The 22,344-nt window shown below is 41.2% G+C and overlaps 1 protein-coding gene across 2 annotated transcripts in view; it reads left to right on the forward strand.

Moving 5' to 3' along the window:
- The first annotated feature begins 490 nt into the window (after positions 1-490).
- AHCYL1 (adenosylhomocysteinase like 1) overlaps positions 491-22,344 on the forward strand; it is a 39,571-nt gene continuing 17,717 nt past the window's right edge. For both annotated transcript variants that reach the window (XM_068540453.1, XM_068540454.1), the window contains exon 1: positions 491-897. In XM_068540453.1, coding sequence (XP_068396554.1) covers positions 778-897 — 120 coding nt within the window. In that variant the 5' untranslated portion in view covers positions 491-777. The remainder of the gene's footprint in view (positions 898-22,344) is intronic.

Below are 22,344 nucleotides of genomic sequence, written 5' to 3' on the forward strand. Positions count from 1 at the left end.
AAACCACACTGCTCTGGGTCTGTTCTGCCCACCCTTACGGTGTCAAAGAGGCAAACGCTGCCTCTTGGGAAGGGGCTTCTGTTTCAAAGGGTCTGGGGAGGGGGCAGTGAGTGAGTGGGCTATCTCGGGCCCCGGAAGCTTCCTAGGACTGGCTGTAGGCTGTGTCGTGTGGGGCTCTGGTCTGCTCACAAGCATCCCTACGCCCTTCTGAGGCCGTTCCTGGAACCCCGCAGTCCAAAGGCCCTCCAGTTCCGCGGCAACCTTGCAGGAACCACGCGCCGCTCACAAGGCTAATGGCGCCACCTGGCGGTACAAAGGGCCCGGCTCACCCCTGGAGCTTCTTCAAGAGCGAGCTAGGAAAAAGGGGTGGCTTCGGCGGCCCAGTCCAGAGTGGTGACGTCATGACAGAGCGCCGTTTCTCCCCGCCTCTCCCCTGCCCGCCGGGAGCTGCCAGTACTCGACGTGGCGTCACCGCCCTCTACCCTTACTTTGCGTGCGTGTTTGCGTGCGGCGGAGGTGGTGGCGCGGGCCGGTCGGAGCTCCGCGTTGCTTGCTTCGGGTGCTCCTGTCGCTGCCGTCGCTGTCCGGCTGTCTTGGACCGCCGAGCGGACGAGGCGCCGGCCCCAGCACCTCAGCACCGGACGCGGCTCGGCGCGGGGCCCCGGCAGGAGGGTGGGCGAGCGCGTCTCGGAGGGTGCCGCGCGGGTAGGCGGGCGGGCGCCCGTAAGGGAAAGAGGCGGGGGCGGCGGGTCAGCCGCGGGCCGGGCCGGCCGGGGGATGTCGATGCCTGACGCGATGCCGCTGCCCGGTGTCGGGGAGGAGCTGAAGCAGGCCAAGGAGATTGAGGACGCCGAGAAGTACTCCTTCATGGCCACCGTCACCAAGGCGCCCAAGAAGGTGCGGGGGGCTCTGGGTGGCGGCGGGGGTCCGGGCCGGGGCCTCGCGGAAGGGGCGCGAGCGAGCCCCGGGCTCGGGTCCAGCTAGTTCGGGACTTCAGGGGCGAGGTTTGAGGGACCCGGGACGACGGAGGTGGTGTGAGGGGTGGAGGGTGAGCGGCCCCAGGCCTATCCCGAGGTGGAAAGGCAGACTCTGACCTCACTTTCCTTTGTCCCTCGGCCCAAGTCCTCCGGGATCTTTTCGAAACCCGACAGGGCCGGGCCTTAAATTTGCGGCTGACTTTTCCTGGATGAAGGGCCTCGAAGACGGGAGTGGGAGGGGGTGAACGAAGTGACCCCAGTGACCAGTCTCGGGATGAGGGTGTACGGGAAATCTCCTCTCAGGTGAGTGTGAAAATCTGATAGTGCTTCTTTGGGAGCAGTGGCCGGCTTATCCAACAACTGCGTGCGATCTTGGAGGCAAGATGAAAAAAATGCGTGGAGCTAGCTCTTTTATGCAGGTGAAAACGATGAGGGCAGCATGAAATTGAAAAGAAAACTGTGATTTTTATCTTCTGTGGTCGTCTAGTTTCGACATATTTAAGAAATTAACCTTTGGAGGTTGGTGACAGCAGATACTGTCATGGATACAGGTTGATCGTAGAGTCATGTGAATAGATCACTTAGGCATCCCTTGAGAAAGGAGCTTGGGTGGGTTGGAGGGGTGGGTGGTAAGGAACGATTGCTCATTCTTTACTGCACTTATTGAGGCAGAACAGGTTTAGTCTGTTGTGCTGTGGGTTGAGCTCAAAGGACATCCTTCTAATTCTCTTATTATGGAAGATTAAGTGGCAGCCTTTGGAGGTTTTAATCTCACCAGCTCTCTGAGTGGTGGAATTGGGATCCCTTGTGCTTTCTGAGCATTTGCTGCCAAACACATCTTGATTTTCTACATAACTGGTACCCAGTTAACAGTAGACCAGAGAACCTTTGCAGAGAGGTGACCTTTCTGAAACCAGTTAAGGACCTGGATAAATATTTCCCTCCTATATAAAGACAGAGTTTCAAAGCTATCTCTTCCTGCAGTGTTTGATGGGATGCACTGCTTGTATAAGCTGCACAAAGCAAGGTTTGCAGGAATAGTTACAGTTCTTCAGGCTGAACTAGGTAAGCTGTCATAAGTGGGAGAGATGCTTTTTTTTTTTTTTCTTTTAAGGAAATTAACCTACCAGTCCAGAAATCAAATGCAGGGTTGAAAAGACAGGTCACCATTGTGTGCTTTAGCTCTGTCTTCCCACAAAATTTAGGTCTTACCAATAGAATGCCTAAAAAAACTTTGTAGAAGATCCCTTGATTCTAAGAAGTCTGACTGACCTTATTTTTAGTGTTCTCAGTTCAGCTGACTGCTTTGTTGGAGCAGTAAACCTTTGTAATCTGCACTATGTGGAGACAAAGTCACAGTCTTTATAAGCTAATGGAATATGGATAGTACCTGTGATGAGTTAGGGGAAAGAATGGGAAATCCCTGGTAACCTAATTCCCTGAACTCTTCCTCTCCCCATTAGCCTATTGTTTGTCTAGTTTTTCAGGGATTAGGCATCTTTTTTCTTACTTGCCTTTATTTTAGTAAGGCTTTGTTTCTGCAGGTGCTACTATTAATAAGACAAAGTTTGTATTGTAGATTGTAGACTCCATAAAGGCAGAGACTTGTGTTCACCATTGTATCCGTCGTGCCTAGCTCTGTACCTAGCATATAGTAGGTACTCAAATAGTAATTGTCCATCTGGCTAACTAGTAATTGAGATGTCTTTATGGCTGCCTACCAGGAATAAATTTTCTTCTTTTCTTCCAAGGAGAAATGTTGCTAATGTGAACTATTGTCAGGCCAAGTGCTAATGATTTTAGAGACTCATATTCCATTAGCTGAAAGGAGTGGTCTCTGCCAGGAATGTGGGAAGACCCTGTTGTAAGTTTCCATTTGCTGGTAAATGTACCCCTGTGTTTCTTATTAATCTTGCTCTTTCTGAGTTTTGTTGTTTAGTATTTACACAGCACTTTGTATTAAAGTGCTTTATGATGACTAATTACCCTTCCCCTAGTGATGATGAAAGGCATTTATCTAGTTAATGAGTTGATCGAGGACTAGTCAAGGTCACATTGCAAGTCCTAAGTAATCTGTTTTTTCATAACTTCAGCTGAATCGGACATAATGACTTAAGTCACTTTTGTACCTCTGCCATGTGTTGATAATGTGAGAAAGCATGAGCAAAGTAAGAGGAAAAAATTTTATCTTGGCATGTATTGAATGGTGTGAGAAAAGGCCTCTTCAAATAGTGCTGTCCTTTGCCTGTGAGGATTCCAGCGTGGATCTAGACCAAGTAATCCTTGGATCATTCCAAGCCCTGAGGCCCCTCAGGAAATGAGGACATTTCTGGTGCCAGTCGGAGGCTATAGGTTACTTCAGGGTGACCTTGATGGTCTTCAGTCAGATCAGATTCCATTGTAACTAGTGAAGTTTTATTCACTTTGGGATAGACTAGATGTCGTTCAATTAAAAGCATAGATAGCAAGATTCTTCAACTATAATCACAACTTACTCCTTTTTGTATGCCCTGGGATCTACCACAGTACTGTGTAGATAATAGGACTTGTTTTGGTTTGATTCAGAGCTTGATCTGAGTGTCAAAAAGCCAACTAAATGGGTACCACCTTGAGCAAGTGAGCTTCTGTGCCTCAGTTTCCTCATCTGCCAAATAAGTGCTTTTTGTTTGGAACAAGTGCAGATAGGTGTGTGTTGGGAGCTAAGATAGCAAAAGTGGTTTTTAAAAAGAAGTCCATTAGCATACTTACACTCCCTGTCTTTAATGAGCATTTGGGATGGCTTATAACACAGGACACACACAATATAGATGGGAAGTCCAAACTATAGAAAAAAGGAAAAAAACATTGTTAACCCTGAGGGCTAAGACAGTGGACGAGGCTGATCATCACATGCAACTCTAAGCTTCCTAGGAGCCAGAGGATAAAAGAAATCAGAATTAGAGTCTCATTAGCAGACATGGGAAATTCACACCAATTCCTCAGGGAGACAACTTCTGCTGATAGTAAGTTCTAAAGGAAATTTTCACAGGACAGTATTAATAGCTATAGTATTGATTCTCCTGTTAAGGCTTGTTCATGACTGTCACTGGTGATTGGAATCAATCACTTTCAGATGGAATTGCCAGGAAGATTTGGGAGAGAAAAGGAGTCCTTGAGTTGTAAGGGCGGTGTACATTGTACCACAACTGAAGAGAATCCTTGTTTAATGTTGGCAGTTATCAGTCAAACCAAATAAGTCAGCTAGTTCCCCATCATAACTGGGTATTTATCCCTCTTTTTCTGCTACTTTGTGTTACAGCTGTGATATTTGTCCTTGGGCCTTTGGAAATTGACATTGTGTCAAGTTTTTTTTTTTCATGGAGTAAACCCAAGCTTGTTGATGAAACCTCGTAAGATAGACATGTTTCTCTGGAAGGTCTGTCAGAGCATCTGTACTTTTGAACATTTGGGGTGACTTTCTAGAGTGATACATTAGGCATTTGACCTAGGATCTGTACAGTCAGACCTTTACCACCAGTACAATAGGGGAAAGGAGAAAAAGAACACAACAGAACAATTTTGGTTGTAGGATATTCTTTGTAGGATATATTTGAATAAAGCATATATAGCAGTAATTCATCAGAAGGGTCAGCTGAGACTTAGGAAGCATACCAAGTAGAGACCTAGTGGTAATGCTTAGATGTTTAGGATGATCCTCTTCTTATCAGGATTATGTTATGGCTAATTCTTGGTGCAGTTTTATAGAATTTACACCTGTACTTCTTAGATTCACTGAGAAGTGATTTGATAGGTTGACATTTCCTATCTTCTCCACATCATTAGTATCTCTTACTTCTCTTTAGAATGACTACTGTTTTAGTGCCAGTCTTTGAACAGGAGTCAGAGGTGTAAGAAGATCCTATCTCTTTTAGATTTCTCCCCAGATATTGATTACCTCTCTTTTTCTTATTTGATTCTGTTTAGTTCATTAGGCACAGCTTCCATATTACTTTGTTGTAAATTCCTTTAGATTTTTAACTTGTAACAGAAATCTGTTCATTGTCTAGATACCTTGCTGGCAAGATTATAAGTGTGTACCTTTTGTTTCATCAGGAGGGTGTCATTGGGATCCAGTGTGTGTAACCCAATATAATATTCTTGTAAAGTTGTTTATAAAAGATATTTTGATACATAGAATCATGTAGATCTTTAGTTGCCTGTGACTCCTAAAAGTTTACTCTGTCACCTCAAGTAGTTATAATCTGTAAATAAGCACCTTAATGCTCTCTTGGGGCTGTTATTTAAAGGAACTGGCCAATAAAGGACAATCATTTATACCTATCTGTTTCTCAAGTTTGGAAATTTGAATATTAAAATTTTATAAAGAAGGGCCAACCTTATACTGGGTGTAATAACTCAGAATACATCCCATTGTGGTGGCTCAGACGCATCCCCCTCATGTATGAAGAACAGTACATTTGCATAGACCAGAGTTTTTTCCTGAAATCCGAGAATCCAAAGTTAAAGACAGATTCTTACCACAAATTTTCCTTCCAGTTCTTGTCAGCACTATCGGTGTCTTGCATGTGGTAAGTAGTTAAAATTCACATCGAATTGTGAATTCTATTCTGATTCTGTATTTCCCTTTGACTCATTCAGGTAGTTCTCTTGCTATCCCACTGTTGTTTGGCTGTTACCTGAGACCTCTTTAACTTCCCCCTTTTTATTCTTAAAACTGTGAGGAGGAGGAGTAGTATGATGTAAGTTAAGCACTTGATTTGTGGAGTGAGGTTTACCTTCAGCCTCTACCATCTCAAAGTTGTGTGACCTTTGGACAAGCTGGGTGACTTAACCTGTTTGAGCCTCCATTTTTTTACCTGTGAAATGAGGAATAATGATAGTCCTACAAGGTTGTTGAAGAGACTAGCATTTAGTAAATACTAATTAGTGTACTTACTCCTTTATAACTAGAGTGACCATATGTCCTGGTTTACCTGGTACAATTCAGGTTTATGCCTGTTATTCCAGCATGCTAGTCAATGAGTGCCTTCTTACACTCTGAAAAGTACCCTGCTTTATATGGAATTTCAAAATATTCTCAAAGAGCCAAAACAAAGATGTTTCTATTGGAATATCTTTTCAACAGGAAATTTCCCTGACAAAAATGTTATTTTATGTAGAGCTTATGCCTGTTGAACACTAGACTATTTGTTGATTTCCAGGAAGTACATAGACAGTGGGAGAGTTTAGAGCTTGTGATAGAAATGAGATGTGTTCTACCTGACCACTCCCCCACCTCATTCCCCATAATGCACAGTGTACCCATAGAATGTGGGCGTTTGTCGGACATTGGCCTGAGTCCAGGAGTTTATTTCCTCAACCTGCAATAGTTTGGGAGTCTTTCCAAACTAGAATCTTTGAATCGCATGGAACAATTCCAAAGGCTCATCTGAGCTGTGACCTTATGTTTGTATATAGTCACCCTCAGATCCCAGCCCTGTGTACTCCAACTCCCTCACACCCACTCAGGTACTGTTTCTCTCTGCTCTAAACAGCCTGCTCTTAATTACGTGGAACTGATTTTCTCTTGCAGAAATGTGTGGCCTTTGCTCCATAGCAATTACAGATCTAGGGTGGAGCACCCTTTGCCTTTGTTAACACTCATACTGGTTTCATTTTGGTTCCTGTCTCTGTTCAGTTTTTCTAAAGGATACAGTCAGGTGCCTTAATCTCAGAATGTATATAATGATTGGTACTGCTTAGCAATATACAGTGGGGCTTAATCATTTACTACCCAAACAGGACACAGAATAAATCAGTGTAATGAACTACTGGTGAAAGGTATTATTTGGAATGCTGGGGAGAGATTGGGAAAGCACTTTGACAGAACCACAAATCTAGGACGGCAAAGCATGTTCCTGCTTTCTTGTCTTGAAAGCCCCAATGCCTCAGCTAATGTGCCTCTGTACTTAACTTCTAGGGCTTAATGGGCTTAAAGTGTTCTCCTTTACCAGCCCAAACCAGTTCAGTTCTTTTAAAATGGACACCCTGTACTTAGTTGTGTGCTAGCAGTGAGGCTTAAACGGGAGGGGTTTGGGACTGCTCACTGTTCCATGCTGTTCATCTTGGACCTGCCTCAGGTTTAGTTCTTTACAATCTGAAGAGCTGCCCAGCTAGAGTAAGCCCTGTTGTTTATGTATTTTTGTCTCCTTTCCTGAGCCTGTGTGTGTACAGTGGCATCAGTGGAATCCCACTGCGCCTATGTGCTCAAGGTGCCAAGGAAAATGCTAATGTGCTGATCTGCAGTGTGTGCAGCTCTGTGAGCTGGATGGTGAACCGGTGAGTAGCAGAATGAAGGGGCTGAAGGCCTGGAGCAGATTGAGTGTAACCCTGTTCCATTCATTTTGGCCTCCTGAATGAAGCTGTTCATACCACTGTGTTTTGAGCAATGTCAGGAGTTTGGAAGTTCTGTTTTTAATAAATGGCTCCTACTCTTCTAGTACTTATTAATTGTATTAAGGTGAACCTTTGAAGGACAGATTTCCATGGGTATTATAATGGGAATTACTTTTTCCCTTTACCCCAGGACTGGCTTGACTGCAAGTCAAAGTTTCTGGGCTATGACCTATTCCAATTATGGTTTTAGGATCCTGAAATCAAAAAGGAGACCTGTCAGGAAAGTCAATAGGACAGATTCTGCTCTGCCCTCTTTGACCACCCCACATTGTATCCTTACTCAAAGGCTTTAAGGAAAACCTTTTTGGGCTCTCATGACAGTTAGCTTTATTTTGGAGATGTAGAAAAGAGCTATTCTCTTTGAATTCTCAAAGTTCACCCCCCGCCCCCCGCCTCTGTTGCTAACTTCAGAAGGGAGGTCAATAAGTAGACAAATCTGTGTGAAAGGTAGATAAATAGGTTTCTCTTTTGCCAGTGTGAGGGAATGCTCCTGAGATAGTCACTGGATTAGAGACTCCAGAACAGTGGTTCCTAATCTTTTGAGTCACAGATCCCTTTTTAAAAATCTTATAAAAATCACTGTTCTTTCCTCGGCAAAATTCAGGAGCACAAAAACTTATACTTTCAGAGGATTTGTGGGACTCCCTGAAACTCATCTCTGGATCCTGGCTTTAAAAGCCCTGATTTAGAAGGCCAGGCCTCTAAGCCATTGTATCTCTCTCCCTTACAGATCAAGAAACAGCTGAGATGAACTTGCCAGCTTGCAGCTTGTCCTTGGAACAAAGCTGAGGTTGTTGGTGTTCTTTTCACCCCCCTCTTTGGGATGCTCCTCAGCTTCCCAGGAGACTCATTATCAGTGCCTTGAGGGTTCAGCTGAGGAGCTTATGCACACTGAAACCAGCGTTTCAGCAACTTTTGGGAGTTTTTGTACTATCTCAGCCCCATTGCTCTCATAGGAACTGTTGGTACCCCTAAATCTCCAGAGTTGATTCCATAGCAGTGTTTAGAATAGGGGACTCACTAGACTGAGTATCAAAACTAAACAAAATAATTTGCTCCTCTGTGTCTCTCAGAAATAGGTTTGATTTCAATGTAGTACTTCTCAGACTGTTTTCAAGACTGACGGTGATATCTGAATCTTACTTTTCATTTGATTTCTCTAGACCAACAGTATTAAGGACAAGGATCATATCCCATACATATGTTTAGTATGTAGGGCCTGGTACATAATACAATAATTGTTTACTGAGTAAAGTATTTTGAGATGCTTGTCCCTAGGAGGAAGTGAGTTGGACTCACATGGTGGCTTTGGCTCACTTTCCCCTTCAGCTGGCCAGTGTTGTTTTTCTAACTTAGACCCCCTCCCACGTGAGTGATAACGGAGTACCAAGAACTGCAGGTGAGAAATTGATGAGAATTTCTAACAGCTTCGTAGATCCCTTTATAATGCCAGAAATAGGTAAGAGAATCTTTGGGCTAAGATTTGAGAATCTTAGCCCAGTAGCATGAGAACCACAAGGCAGTAGGCCAGAAGCTTAAAGGTGTCCTTATGACATAATGGGAAGGGTAATTTGAATTTCCCACCAAGTTTTAAACCCTTAGCATTAGGGACACTGCCCACAGTTGAAACTGGTATCCTGGTTTACTCTTGATTTAAGCTTACTCTTAGGGTGTTTGAGATTTGGGGGCCAGTGATGAGTTGAACAGTTTCATTTTGGAATCTGTGTTGGAATCCTAAAAGTAATAAACAACAGCTCTGCCTGGCAGTGCTGAGCAAACTTCTGATTCTTCTCATTCTGCAACCCTGGCTGCCTCTTCTGCACCAAAGGCTGAGCTCAGTGCTCAAAAGCTATATGTGCCCTTGTCTTTGAAACACACCTTCTTCAGAGTCACAGTCTTCAGGGAACTGGGCCAGTGCTTGCCCTAATCAGGAGCTTGGGCTCTGGTTGGCACTGAGAATTCTGTGTAGGTTGTTTCCCCACAGTATGTAACCTAGGCAGGATTCACGGGAATGGGGGACCTCCAGAATTTTGCTGCTTTGGAAGTAGAAGTCTGTGCTTTGTAGAAATGGCAAATGTGTTCAGTTGTTCCGGTAACTAATTCAGTTTCCTGTGGGTGGCCAGGTGGCATCCAGCCTCCAATTCAGTACTTGAGTTTTTAGTGTCCAGAGCACCAGACTTCTTTGCAAGCAAGACATGAAGATTCCCAGTGTTCAGCTCTTATAGAGAATAGCCCAGCTGGCTTGTCATGCTGGACTAGATGAATTGTGAATGTTAATTATACTGATCAATACAGTGGCCTTGGTAACAGGCTTGTAGCTGCTGTAGAATCTGTTTACTTCAGGTTTGTAACAGAGAAGAGACCAAGCTGGTTGAGAACATGGTGTTCTAAGTGTAAGTCCAAGGAAAATGCATACTGGATGGACTGACCCTATGGCACCCCTTCCCCGGGACTTCCCAGAGGGAAACATTACTCTGGTGGTGGTTTCTGTTCTTATTTGCCAGTTGAGAATTAATTGAGGTTGGAAAAGGCTTGGTTTTTAATTTGGTGGAGTAAAGAATGTTTACAAATCAGGAAGGTTAAGAAGGAGAGCACCGGGGGGGTAGGGGGGATGAATTGGGAGATTAGGATTGACATATATACACTAATATGTATAAAATAGATAATAGGAACCCTGCTGTATAAAAAATAAAATTCAAAAATAAATTAAAAAAGGAGAGAACCTATGTTGAGAGGCACCTCATTTCTCTAGTTTGTAATTAGGAGTGGAGAGTTGATGGGATTAGTTTCAACCCTTGCATTCAGGAGAAGGAACCCCTCCTATTTGGGGAGTAGAGGGTTCAGAATTCTGCACATTCTTTTCTGACCTCACAGGGAGGGGATTAGCTGAGCACTGGGCATGTTTGGAATGAGAGCACCTTGCCAATTTGGACAAACCCATTGTAAAAGTACAGTCTCTCTTCCTCAGACAGGCTCTTTGTCATGCTCTCCTAAACCCTTGTGGATCCATCTGAATGATTGTCTGTAGCTGATAGATGGAGTTGGTATTAAAAGCAGATTTTCTACTTCCTTGGCCTTATTTGTTTTATTTCTGTACAAGACTATCTAACTCATTTGTTCCCTGTGTTCCTTGAGTCACTTTATCAAGAGCCTGGTAAACTCCATGTGCTTGTGTTTGCTTTTTCAGATCCTGCTTAGATTGTCTCAGATCAGTCCTCCTCATGGAGTGGGAAGGAATAAAAGCTAGGGAGCTAGCTAGGGAGTCACCTAGGGAGCTTTTCCAAAATATTCGTAACCGGGTCCCTAACCTAGACCTACTTAATCAGAATGGGGAGGGGTTGAGAGTAAGGGGCAGGTGGAAAATGGGATGGTATCTGCATTTTGGAACAGCTTTCTCAGCTAAACTTGAGAGAGCCCAGATTTAGAACCACTCTTTTAGATTATCTAGCAAGGCTAGCCAAAATTGTTGTGAAATCTGCTATTTGGATGGTAATGCAGCCACCACCTATCTCGGATGACTTTGGCCATGAGGGAAATCTTGTGCCCCATAAAAGAGGTCCTGAAAATAGCCTATACTTACTCTTCTTTTCCAAGGTATACAGAGTAAGCCATAACCAGAAATCATGCATCCCTGTCAACTCAAGGTTGAGCATCTACTGTGTCCCTGGACCTGTGCTGGCCACTTAGGGTACATCAGTGAACAAGACAAAGGTCCATATCTATCCTGTGGCATTTACATTCTTATGAGGTTATTATTTGGGTCATGTGAGTCTGGTGTAGTGGTCCCGACTATTTGGAGTTTAGAGCCCTATCAGAGCTGTGCTTATCTTCCAGAAAAATTACATATATGTAACAATTTGCATATAAGGGGGAGTTGGCAGCCTGAAGCCCATCCATGGATCCCAGGCTAAAAACCTAGACAGTTTGCTTGCCTAGAATTGATTAATGTCGTGATTGGGATAAAGCAAGGTCATGAGTTTGGGTGTATGGGCATTTTATCTCCTAGCAGGACTGGGTTGTGGTTTCTTCATCTGTGTAGCCAAGGCAATTTGCCAAGAACTCAAGGGTGTCTCTAGAAAAAGTGTAAGGAATGGCTAGACCTCCACTAAACCAATAGCATTTCTTTAGTCTGTGTTCTCTTTGAAGTGTCAAGAATGATTTTGACTCTCTGTCCCCATCTCTAGTTTCTGGTTGGCTGAGCTTCTTGGACTCAATAGATTAAAAATCAGGTCAGAATATGAGAATTTCTTTAACATGATAATTTATATTGTGAATTCCTGGATTAAGATAGTAAAATTATAAAGATCATGAGAGGACTTTTTAGTGAAATTCTGGCTTCAAAACATAGAAAATCACAGAAGGAGTTGATTGAGGGACTGAGGAAGTAGCCAAAGAGTAAAGATCAGAGAGAGATGATAGGAAAAAACGGGCAGAGCTCAGAAAGACAGTTAACTAAGCTGGTAAGCCAGGTAGCCAGGAGAGCAGTTTCCTCCTTAAGCCAAAGTGAATAGATTTGAGACCCAGACAAAAGATTCCTTTTCAGTCCTGAAGGGGTCTGTCACTATTGCTTTATTATCAAATAGACGTTAGGGTAAAAAGGGGATGGCAGATAAGGCTTTGCTTTATTTATACCAATATTAGTATGTCTCTATCCCTAGAAAAGTTGGTGTTTGACTTGAGTGAATGGCAGAACCATTCCTCAGAGTTAGTACAGTGTGTAACATGTACTACAGAAATATGAATGAAATTTCATTTGGGGCAACAGGAGAAAGAATTATGTAGAAAAGACACAGCCAGATTTAGAGATTGGAGCACAACGAGCTTGCAGAGTTCTATGCCAGTTCTACCTTTACCTCCCTGAAATCTGGCCTTTAGTATAACCACAGGCCAAGACCTCTTGAGGTGGTCTTTACAGGGATATTCTTGTTTCTCTGCCTAAGTCTAAGGAGAACTTTCCAGACCCACACTGAGGGGTTGCTGAATAAGTGCTGTACTCAAGGCCTTCCAGGCCAAACTTCTATGAATTCAGAGCCCATTAGAGAACAGTGCTCACAGTCCTCCCCAGAGGGGCCAGGAGGCTCTAGATGGTTCCAGTTGTAACTGCTCTCCAGCATATGGAAAAACTATTTTGCTGTGAAACCTTACAACCTGCTATTTAATATAAAAGACATCTCATTGTTTGCTCAATGATGCATTAAAGTCAAAGCTACCTAATCTAGTAGAATATAATCATACGACCAATTATCTTTATTTTCTATTTTTAAAGAAGCCCTTTAAAATGATCAAAGGAATTTCGGACCTCACTTCCTGGGTCTGTTTAGATTTATTTTGAGGTTCTGTTCAGCTTATGAAGCTATATAGTTAAAACCTACTATTGAGTTTTTGGGAAAATTCTACTATTCTTAAAAACCATATAGCCAGGATTTTTTTCTTTGTTCATTAAATGAGTACTTTATATAATGTCTACCATGGATATGAAACCAAGATTCAGTTTATAATCTCATAATAATGTGATTCATAATAATCACATATTATGTCAGTTACGTCCAGAATACTTCAATAAAATTAATAACCTTACAAGAACTTTTTTTTTAGTTGTAGCAGAGTCAGAGAAGTGGTACCAGAAAGTAGGAAAGCATCAATGACAAAATGTATCTTTATCTAAAAATTTTACTGGGAGGTTCCCAAATTTACTTATAGCTCATTTTGAATTGGAAAAATCCAACCTCACTGGATCTTTCAGACATGTTATAAAGTGCAAGTAAGTGACTTGAAGTGGGTAGTGTTTGAGTGGTACACCACAGTTGAGAAAGGAACCTAGTAGAATGTTCTCAATTTAAGGGCATGTTCTCTAATTATACTAAGTGTTAGTGTGTGAAAGAAAAGTTCCCCCATCACTGTTCTGCACAGGATAAATAAACGCTGATAAAAAGCACACTTAAAATATATTTTTTGCTGCATGTTTTAAAGCATCGTCATATCTTATGAAAATAGCCAGCAGGTTTCCAAGATAACCAGAAAAAAAAAATCATTGGTCAGTTTTAACCATACCAAATTGAAAACCTCTGTGTATAAGTAAATACAGGTGGAGTTTTTTTTTTTAAGAAAACATTTTTAATCTTACAGTACAGTACCTTAAAAAGTACAGTAGTACAGTACAGCAGCTGGCATACAGGGGCTGGCATTGAGTGAACAGGCAAGAAGCGTTACCGACTGGAGGAGGGAGAGGAGGTGGGAGATGCTAGAGGTGAAGGATCGTCAGCAACAGGAGACAGAGGGCAAACTGCAAGTTCACTCACACCTGATGTTGATGGCACAGGTTCTGGTTCCTTGCTGGATTCAATTCTATCTACCTTCTTGAAAAAAACAATCCAGTGATGTCTGGGTAGTAGCTCTTTTTTTTCTCATCATAGGTAACACGGTAGCACTGGATTGCATTCTGAACATTCTGAAGGCTGCTGCAACCTTTGTGTACCATTCTATGTTCAGGTCCTGTGCCTCAAAAACTAACAGTGCCTCGTCAAATAAAGGAAGTTCCTTGCCATTTCCTGGGTTGTGAATCTCTTTGGTTCTTCAGTTACTTCTTCCTCTTGTCGCTCCACTCTCTCAATTATTTTCACTTTTGTTTCCATCGTTATTGCTTGGCTCTTCTTAGCAGTACCAGCTACATCACTGCTACTTTTACACTTGCTTCTGGACATCCAGGGCTTGAAATAAAGATACTGTACTACTGTACTTTATACAGTACTATGCAGTAAAGTACACAAAAGCACAACCACTGGTAGGGGATGCACAACGTTTGCCAGACACGTGAACTAACTTGCGTGATTGGACAAGCAAACACGTTCACATCTTTGAAAGTTGGCAACTTGAAGGTTTGTATGTAGGGGACTTACTATATTTTTTAAGAGGCTCTGAAAGACTAGGGACACTAAGGATTGGAAGGTTTAAGAGTATCTAAAATTTAAATATTAAATCTTTCACATGAACTTTTCCTCCTTACATGAAAGGTACTAAATAAATTACATTTAACTGTCCTACTTACATATTTTTTAAAAGATCAGATATTTCTCATTTAAAAGAAAGCAGAAATTATTTAAAATATGAGCAGTAGGGATTTCTCTGGCGGTCCAGCGTTTAAGACTCCGAGCTTCCACTGCAGGGGGTGCGGGTTCGGTCCCTGGTTGGGGAACTAAGATCCTGTATGCCGTGAGGTGCGGCCAAAAAAAAAAAAGGGTAGAGGGGTAAAGGATAAACTCTGTATCCAATCCAAATTACATTAAAACCCAAATATAAAATATCAACAGAAGGGGCATTTTCCTAAAAGGAAGTAAATACTCACTGTTGGGAGAAATCTACGTCATAAGGTAGTTTCTTGCTTTGACACAGCTAAAAAAATAAAAATAAATTTCATGTCTAAAATTTTAGGCTTATATGGTTACAAATATGTAATTCTACTTTATAGGTAGTTCAACTAGGGGAAATAAATTAGCACAATCATTTGAATTGGTTTACATACCAGGTGAAGTTTTTAAATTGCTTTTGATTCCAATGGGAAGCTCTGGGGTCATTTCTTTCATCGTAGTAAAGTGTCAGGATTAGATTGCTTGTACATTCTCCTCCTCCCTAGTCCATCCCCAAAAGACAGTTGAAGCATATGCCAGAGTGGAGCTTTTTGCTTCCACAGTGTTTGGGCTCTCCTATTCTCTCTTCACCCTTTCCAAGTCTAGGGAGCAGTTATCTCTCAATGGCAATTCATTGGCAACTTAATATTACTTTTCTTTGCATCATTTCACTTCTCCCAAAACCAGTCTGGATTTTGGAACTGAGAGTTCTTTTCCCTCCCCAAAGCTCACCATGTTCAACTGATACTGTAAGTCAGAAAGCTTTAGTGCAATAGTAGACTGTTCTGTAAACTAACCCCTTGAAAATAAAGGGGAACGCTGCTGTTTCCCCCAGCCTGTTACAAAAGAAGGATAATAGTACTGTTTTTGTAGGGGGGTTTTTTGTTTTTGTTTTGTTTTTTGCTTACTGGGTTTGTTGTTGTTGTTGTTAATCTTAATGTTGGTAGCAAATTGCCTTGAGCAAGTTACTTAACTCCCACCCCTGTTCTGTTTTGTCATCTGTGAAGGGTAGATCCAGCAGTCAAAGGATTCCAGAATGTTTTAAAAATACAAATCCTCTATAAGAAAATCTTAGCCACGGCCACTAATGTTGAAGCAGGTGCTTAAACTAGAAAGTCGTAGAAATCTAGGCATTCAGGACCTTGGTTTTCACCATGCTAGCAAGTGTGGATTTCAAACTGCTAATCAGCTTTAAGTAAAAAGTCCTAATTGAGTGCTCTCCGGTGGTTTTACTTGTTCTTTGTATGCCAAGATTTAAACAAAAATGGTTTGAAAAACATTTAGATCAGTGATATTCTAGCAGTGTTACTGGTAAAATTGCTGAATAACTTTTCCTATACAAGAGTTGATTTTGGCTTTTGGTTTACCATACAGCCAAAAGCAAGAGACCTTTATCCTTGCTCATCTGTCCACTTTACTCATTAGAATATGGCTAATCAGAAAGTCATAGATCAGGAAAACCCAAACTTTTGTCTTCAGGTCTGGGAGGCAGAGAGAATAGGGGGATTGTACTGTATTCATTCTGGAACAACAGGTAGCTCTTATTTTTCAATAGCTCCGAAGAAGTTTCAGCCTACAATTTCTTTCAACCAGCTTGTTTCTTATAGGCTATCTAAGGTCATTATTTTATACTGAGACTTATCTAAAATTGAACGTAAACACCTCAAGTTAGAACGTCAAGAAGGATGGCAAATACTGCCTCTCTAGAATGAAAAATACAATTATGTTTTATTTATTTATTTATTTATTTATTTATTTATTTATTTATTTATTGGCTGTGTTGGGTCTTAGTTGCTGCGCGCGGGCTTTCGCTAGTTGTGGCAAATGGGAGCTACTCTTTGTTGTGGTGCGCGTGCTTCTCATTGTGGTAGCTTCTTTTGTTGCTGAGCACGGGCTCTAGGCACGCGGGCTTCAGTAGTTGTGGCGCACAGGCTTAGTTGCTCCATGGCATGTGGGATCTTCCCGGACCAGGGCTCGAACCCATGTCCCCTGCACTGGCAGGTGGATTCTTAACCACTGCACCACCAGGGAAGTCCCTACAATCATGTTTTTGATGTGACTGATTATCTTTGATAGAGTCTTGTCCATGTATTAGAAGCTTAATATTTTGTGTTTTGTTTTTAAGAGCTGTGGAAACTAAAGTTTGCTGCAGCTGGTCTTTAAAGTGGTTTCACCTTGTCCTTTGAACTTGAAAATATCCAGTCTAACTACAGAATGGATTCTGAAGAGTCCCATTGGCCCACTCATCTTTGGAAGCAATACCTGTTACTACATAGTATTTAACATTAGGTCTTTAAAGTCAGATAATGTTATTTAATATTGAGTTTTGATGGCTTTTTCCTCCCTTGAGCCTGTACTTGATGGGAAGCAGTGGATGGTGACTAAAAAAAATGTCTCATTAACCTTTGTTGAGTATTAGTCTAGGGTTCTGAATGCTGACCCTCGTGGACTCAGCTGCTACTTATTGGGAGCTACTTGTATTTCTTCTGCCGTATCACAGGTGGGATTCACTCACTCAAGTGAATATGTAAAGAAGGTTTAAATTTCAAAGATGTAATTGGCTTTCAAGTTTATTTAAGCTAGACTTCCAGATCAAGGAAGGAAGAATTGTTCTTACAACATCTCCAATCTTGTTCCAACTTGATAGGCTAAGAAATTACACAGATGGCATTTACTCAGTCTATGTGGCCACCTTCCAAAATGCCAGACTCCATCTTCCTTCTAGAGCTATCCACTGATTACTTGCTTTCAGTGTTAACTTTTCTTCTCACAGCAATTTGTTTGAAGAATACAGATTTGCCTAATTTGTAAGCAGTTGACAAGTTTTCATCTTAAAGAACATCCCAGCATACTTTGCAGTAAGGTTTGCAAGTTTAACGTCTTGTGAGCTTCACTTAAAATCAGTATTGGCTTTAAAGAGGACTGCGAATTAAGGCTAATGACTTTTTATTACAAACATGTAAGGTTTGTATATATGTGTAACCAGGCTTGGTCTTTCCCGACATTCAAGAATTGTTGATTCTTGTACTCTCTGAACCAATACAAAGTGATTTCCAAGTGAAAAAAAAAAAACAAGGTGCAGAATATTTTAGCATGCTACCTTTTGAGTAAGAGGGAAAATAAGAATATAAATACATATCTGCTTTTCCTACCTCAAAAAATGAACATAAGAAGGCTAAACCAGAAACTAATGAAAACAGGGGAGAGTGGAACAGAGTTGGGGGGATAGGAATGGAAATGAGACTTCTCTGAGTATACCTTTAAAATTTTTGAGATGTGTTTTATATGTCAAAAAATAAAATTAAGAGAAGAAAAAGGAAATCTTAAAATTGCATATAAACAGAAACAAATGAACCTAACTACGTATCAGGAAGATTACACAATCACCCAGAAAAAAGTACTTTGACTCTGCATACTCTTTGTGAAATATATTCTAAGGAAAAAAAGAACTTCAATGAAATATTGACACTTCACTGCATAGATTATTGTTAATAATAATATTAGTCTTGTAATTTTGAAATTATTTTATGTGTAGTATAGACTAAAGCAAATAAGTAAATATTGTATTGCTATTAGAGACCAAGATTGTCACCATAAAAAAAAGATACAAATAGGAAAATTAAAAGTTTAAGAAATGGTAATGTTAAATTTGAAATAGAAGTATCAATATGAACTCATGAGTAAAACAAAAAAGATTAATTTCTCTCTCTACTGAAAGAACTTAGAAGCACTGACACCTCTTATAGCAATAGGCAGACATTATATCCAGATTTTAGTTTCTAAATACCTTTCCCCGCTGAAAGAAATCAGGGCTCCCTGGAGAAATGACTGATTCTAGGTCTGAAGCAGAGGAAGAACAAGATGAGCCTGGTATATCTTCTTTTGTTGGAAAGAAAGGAATCATTTAAATGGGATCATGTCAAAAGAACAGAAGAGTCAGCTTAAAGGAGGCTCCCAGTGGCCCTGTTTGGGACAACTGGAGCATTCAGTGCACTCATATAATTGAGTGTAACATATTGGATAAATAAAATATGAATGACATGTTAAAAAAAAAAAGTGAAAGAGAAAGAAGAAAAGCTTTTCTTTACATGCCAGCCTAATATATGTGGAAAGAATGATAGGAATCATGATTCTATAAACCCCCCTCCTCCCCAGTATAATTGGCTCAGGCAAGGATTATGAACAGATGGTAAAGTCACTAGGGAACAGGACATTCACAGGCTGACAAGGATCACCCCACAAATTAACCTTTACTTGCAAAGGAGAAAATATTCCTTTCAAAGACTGATGTTCGTCACTTTAACCAAGGGTTTCAGGTTAGTGTCCCCAGTAGTGGAACAACCTGACTTTATGTGCCTCCTGATATGCTGCGAAGTAAAGTATACAACACCAACTATGAAATATTCTTGCCAAATTTTAACCTCTTTCTAACCAGCCCCCAAAACTGAACATCCAGTTCACAGGAAGGAAACAGTCTGAAAAATTCAAAATATGGGAGATTCTATAAGGCAACTGGCTTGGACTCTGGGAGGAAAAGTCAGTATCACAGAGCGGGGTGGGTCAGGGACGGGGGCAGGTGGGAAGCAGGAGAACTCTTCTAGATTAGCAGAGACTAAAAGAACATAACAACCAAATGCATTTAGTGAACCTTGATTCCATCCTGGGTTGGAAGAGTCGGGTTTACACCTATGAAGGATATACTTGAGAAAAATGAAGTAAATTTGAATACAGACTGGATATTTGATGATACAGAACTGTTGTTAATGTTCTTAAGTATTATAATGTTATAGTGGTTCTGTAGAAGAATATCTTTGTTAGAAGATGCACTCTGAAGAATTTACTATGAATTTTTATATTTGGAAATTTTTTTTGCAGGACTGTTTGAAAGTATGCATGTGTATATATGTATATATAGAGAGAAATAAACCTAATATGGAAAATGGAAAGCTTCAATCTAGGTGGAGGGTATACAAATGTTCATTATATTAATTTTTTTATGTTGAAAATCATCATAATAAAGTTAGAAAAATAAATAGAAAGTGCAACTGGTGCTGGGGGGTGCGGCGGGGGGAACTTTGGTGTATCAGTAAAGTCATGGGTATGTTCTAAGAACCTAGATTTCTTCAGTCACCTGTACAAAAAACAGCAACGAAAAAAAAAAAACAACCCTAGAGTTAATGATAATTCAGTGTCAGGAGAAAAAGAAGAATGACTGGAATGTTTTCATATAATATTGGTAGACGGATTGAGGACGAGGAACGTTGGGACTGGCCAGGCAATTGGACAGGTAGATAGCTAAATAGGCATTGAAACATAGTCCGGTTGCATGTTATGTTCTGTTGTAATTTGTGGTTTTCAAAAGATTAGGAAGGCTTTCCTCCTACTTGTTGCCATTTTTTTAAACCTCTTAATTTTACCTCTAGTTGGCAGTTGGAGGCCTAGATCACTCATTTTCACTAGAGCACTTTAGGAGATAATAGAAAACCAATGAAGTGTGCTCTCTGATACGAAGCGGGGGGGGGGGGGGCAGCTGATAAGGGTAAAACCACTCTTTGGCAGAGTTTTTCAAGCTTTATGTTCCTTCCTCACCACTTAAGTGACTCAGCAGTGTGGGCCCTGGTTTTGCCACACCCCTTGCTTCCACCAACATTGAAGAAAGATCAAGTTGAGTCCCATTTTGAAAGGAGTGTTTCTTCTGACAGTGGAATTGGATTCTAGCAGTGTGTGTGTGTGTGTGTGTGTTATATCCTGTTACTGTTGAGACACAGCCCGGTGGAGTGAGGGAGGGAGATGTGTGCTGTGATTAGATTGCCTACCCCCTCCCTCTAGAAACTCAGGCCCCATCTGGGGAAACTGAGAACTTAAGAAATTTGAGACAGGGAAGGAGGACAGTGAGCAGCCAAAACCTGCCGAGTCTCAGAAGACTGGTTTCTGCACCAGGGAATGGAAGAAGTGACTGGAGGTGGCTCTGGATTCGACTCTGTGGCCTGAGATTGATTCCCTTGAGATAAGCTGTTTTCTGTTGGTGTACCTGCGGGCCACGAGTTGAGAAAGGGATGCCTTTCATCTTTGGGAAATTTCTTTTGCCTGATTGAAAGTCTGAAATAGTTCTTATACCAAGAAGTTGGTGTTTATTGATAACTGCTTCTTTGGATTCATCTGAAATGGGAATCAGACTGATCAGTGGTAAGTATCAAAAAAAGGTCTTGGACTTTTTTTATGCTGACAGCCATACTGTCTTCATTTCCTCTGAAAAAAGAGCAGGTGAGAGTAGAATCTGTGGAAGAAAGAATAAATTAGCCAGAAGATGTGTGAAAAGGGGATTAGAAAAGATGTGGTAGGAGTCCTGGAAGGAGTCCATAGATCTTTTCATAGATCTTCCATAGATCTTTCCTGAAATAGCACTGAGTACTTAGTTGGTGCCTACTAGATGTATTGACTAAAGGAAAGTAATACTCTGAATATTATCCTGATCACCCTCCGCTGGCCATAGTGTCATAGCGGAATTCTGGTGGCTGTTAATTCTCTGATTTAGGACCTAGAAGCCAAAATTGGGTGGGACCTTGGAAGGAAGTGTAATTAAGCTACTTAATCTGAGTAGATAGACCATGTGTTTGTGGAAGTAAACTTCTCAGCTTCTGATGGTAAAAAATATCAATTAAGATCAACTAAACAAGTAGTATACGACTGTTTTTCTTCTCTGGAGTCTTATAGCTGTTATCGATTGACTATGATTCCTTCTTCTTGCTAAGTTCTGTAGAGCAATTCTTTTAGCTCACTCTGTCACTAGACTTAGAACTAGGTGGTAGATGTACCATAGGCCAAATTGTTTCTTCAGTAGAGCTTTTTGTACCATTCTCAGTATCACATAGAAGAGTCAACCATTGTACCCACCAAGCTATTTTAAAAGGTGCTCTAAAATAGCACATAAAATTGGCCTGACATTTAATTGAGTCGCTAAGGCACAGCAAGTACACTTCTGTATTTGGATGTGCTATTTGCAGAATGGGTCAATCTGATATTCTAACCTTTCTCATATATGATTGATATTAGTTCAAGAATAGTACACTGGTGGAAATTCCCTGGCGGTCCAGTGGTTAGGACTCAGTGCTTTCACTGCCGTGGGCCCGGGTTCAATCCCTGGTGGAGGAACTAAGATCCTGCAAGCCATGCGGCTCGGCCAAAAAAATAGAACACTGGTGTGTTTGTTGTGGGTAAGGCTGTTTATATGGGGTGGTGAGTATTGAAACACAGAATAGTTCTTTAACATAGGACTTTTTGATTTTCAGATCCTTTTTGGACTTCAACTATCTTTTCCCTCCTCCTCATCCCCATCCTACATCGTATTAGACCTGGCATTCCTTACAGCTCTAGATTTGAAGAAACATGAAAGCATACCAATTAAGACTTAATAATGATTGGAAGAAATCATGATAAATAGGAAGTAATGTAAACAGAATGACTTTGTAGTCATTTTTTGTATTTTGTTTTCAACTAACTGACCATGTTTCGCTTAAGTACAGCGAGTCCAACCCAATTAGAAGGCTATTATTGAGATCTGGCTTCACTAGAGAGAAAACTTGTGATATCTGTAAATTGCTTTTGGCAACACTGTCTATTTACAATGTGAAGGTGAACAACACTCCAGGAGGTACTTCACCAAGGAGAAGACAGAGCTACTAGCTATGGAGAGAGCCAGTGGAGCTAGCAGGCCTGATGGAAACTAGCGGAGAAGCTGCATTTCACAGCAGCAGTTATTGATATAGGTTCTCTTCTGCAAGTAGTTTGGGGTGGGAGAGAAGACAAGG

The sequence above is a fragment of the Eschrichtius robustus genome, chromosome 3 (assembly GCF_028021215.1).
Source record: "Eschrichtius robustus isolate mEscRob2 chromosome 3, mEscRob2.pri, whole genome shotgun sequence".
NCBI lineage: Eukaryota > Metazoa > Chordata > Mammalia > Artiodactyla > Eschrichtiidae > Eschrichtius > Eschrichtius robustus.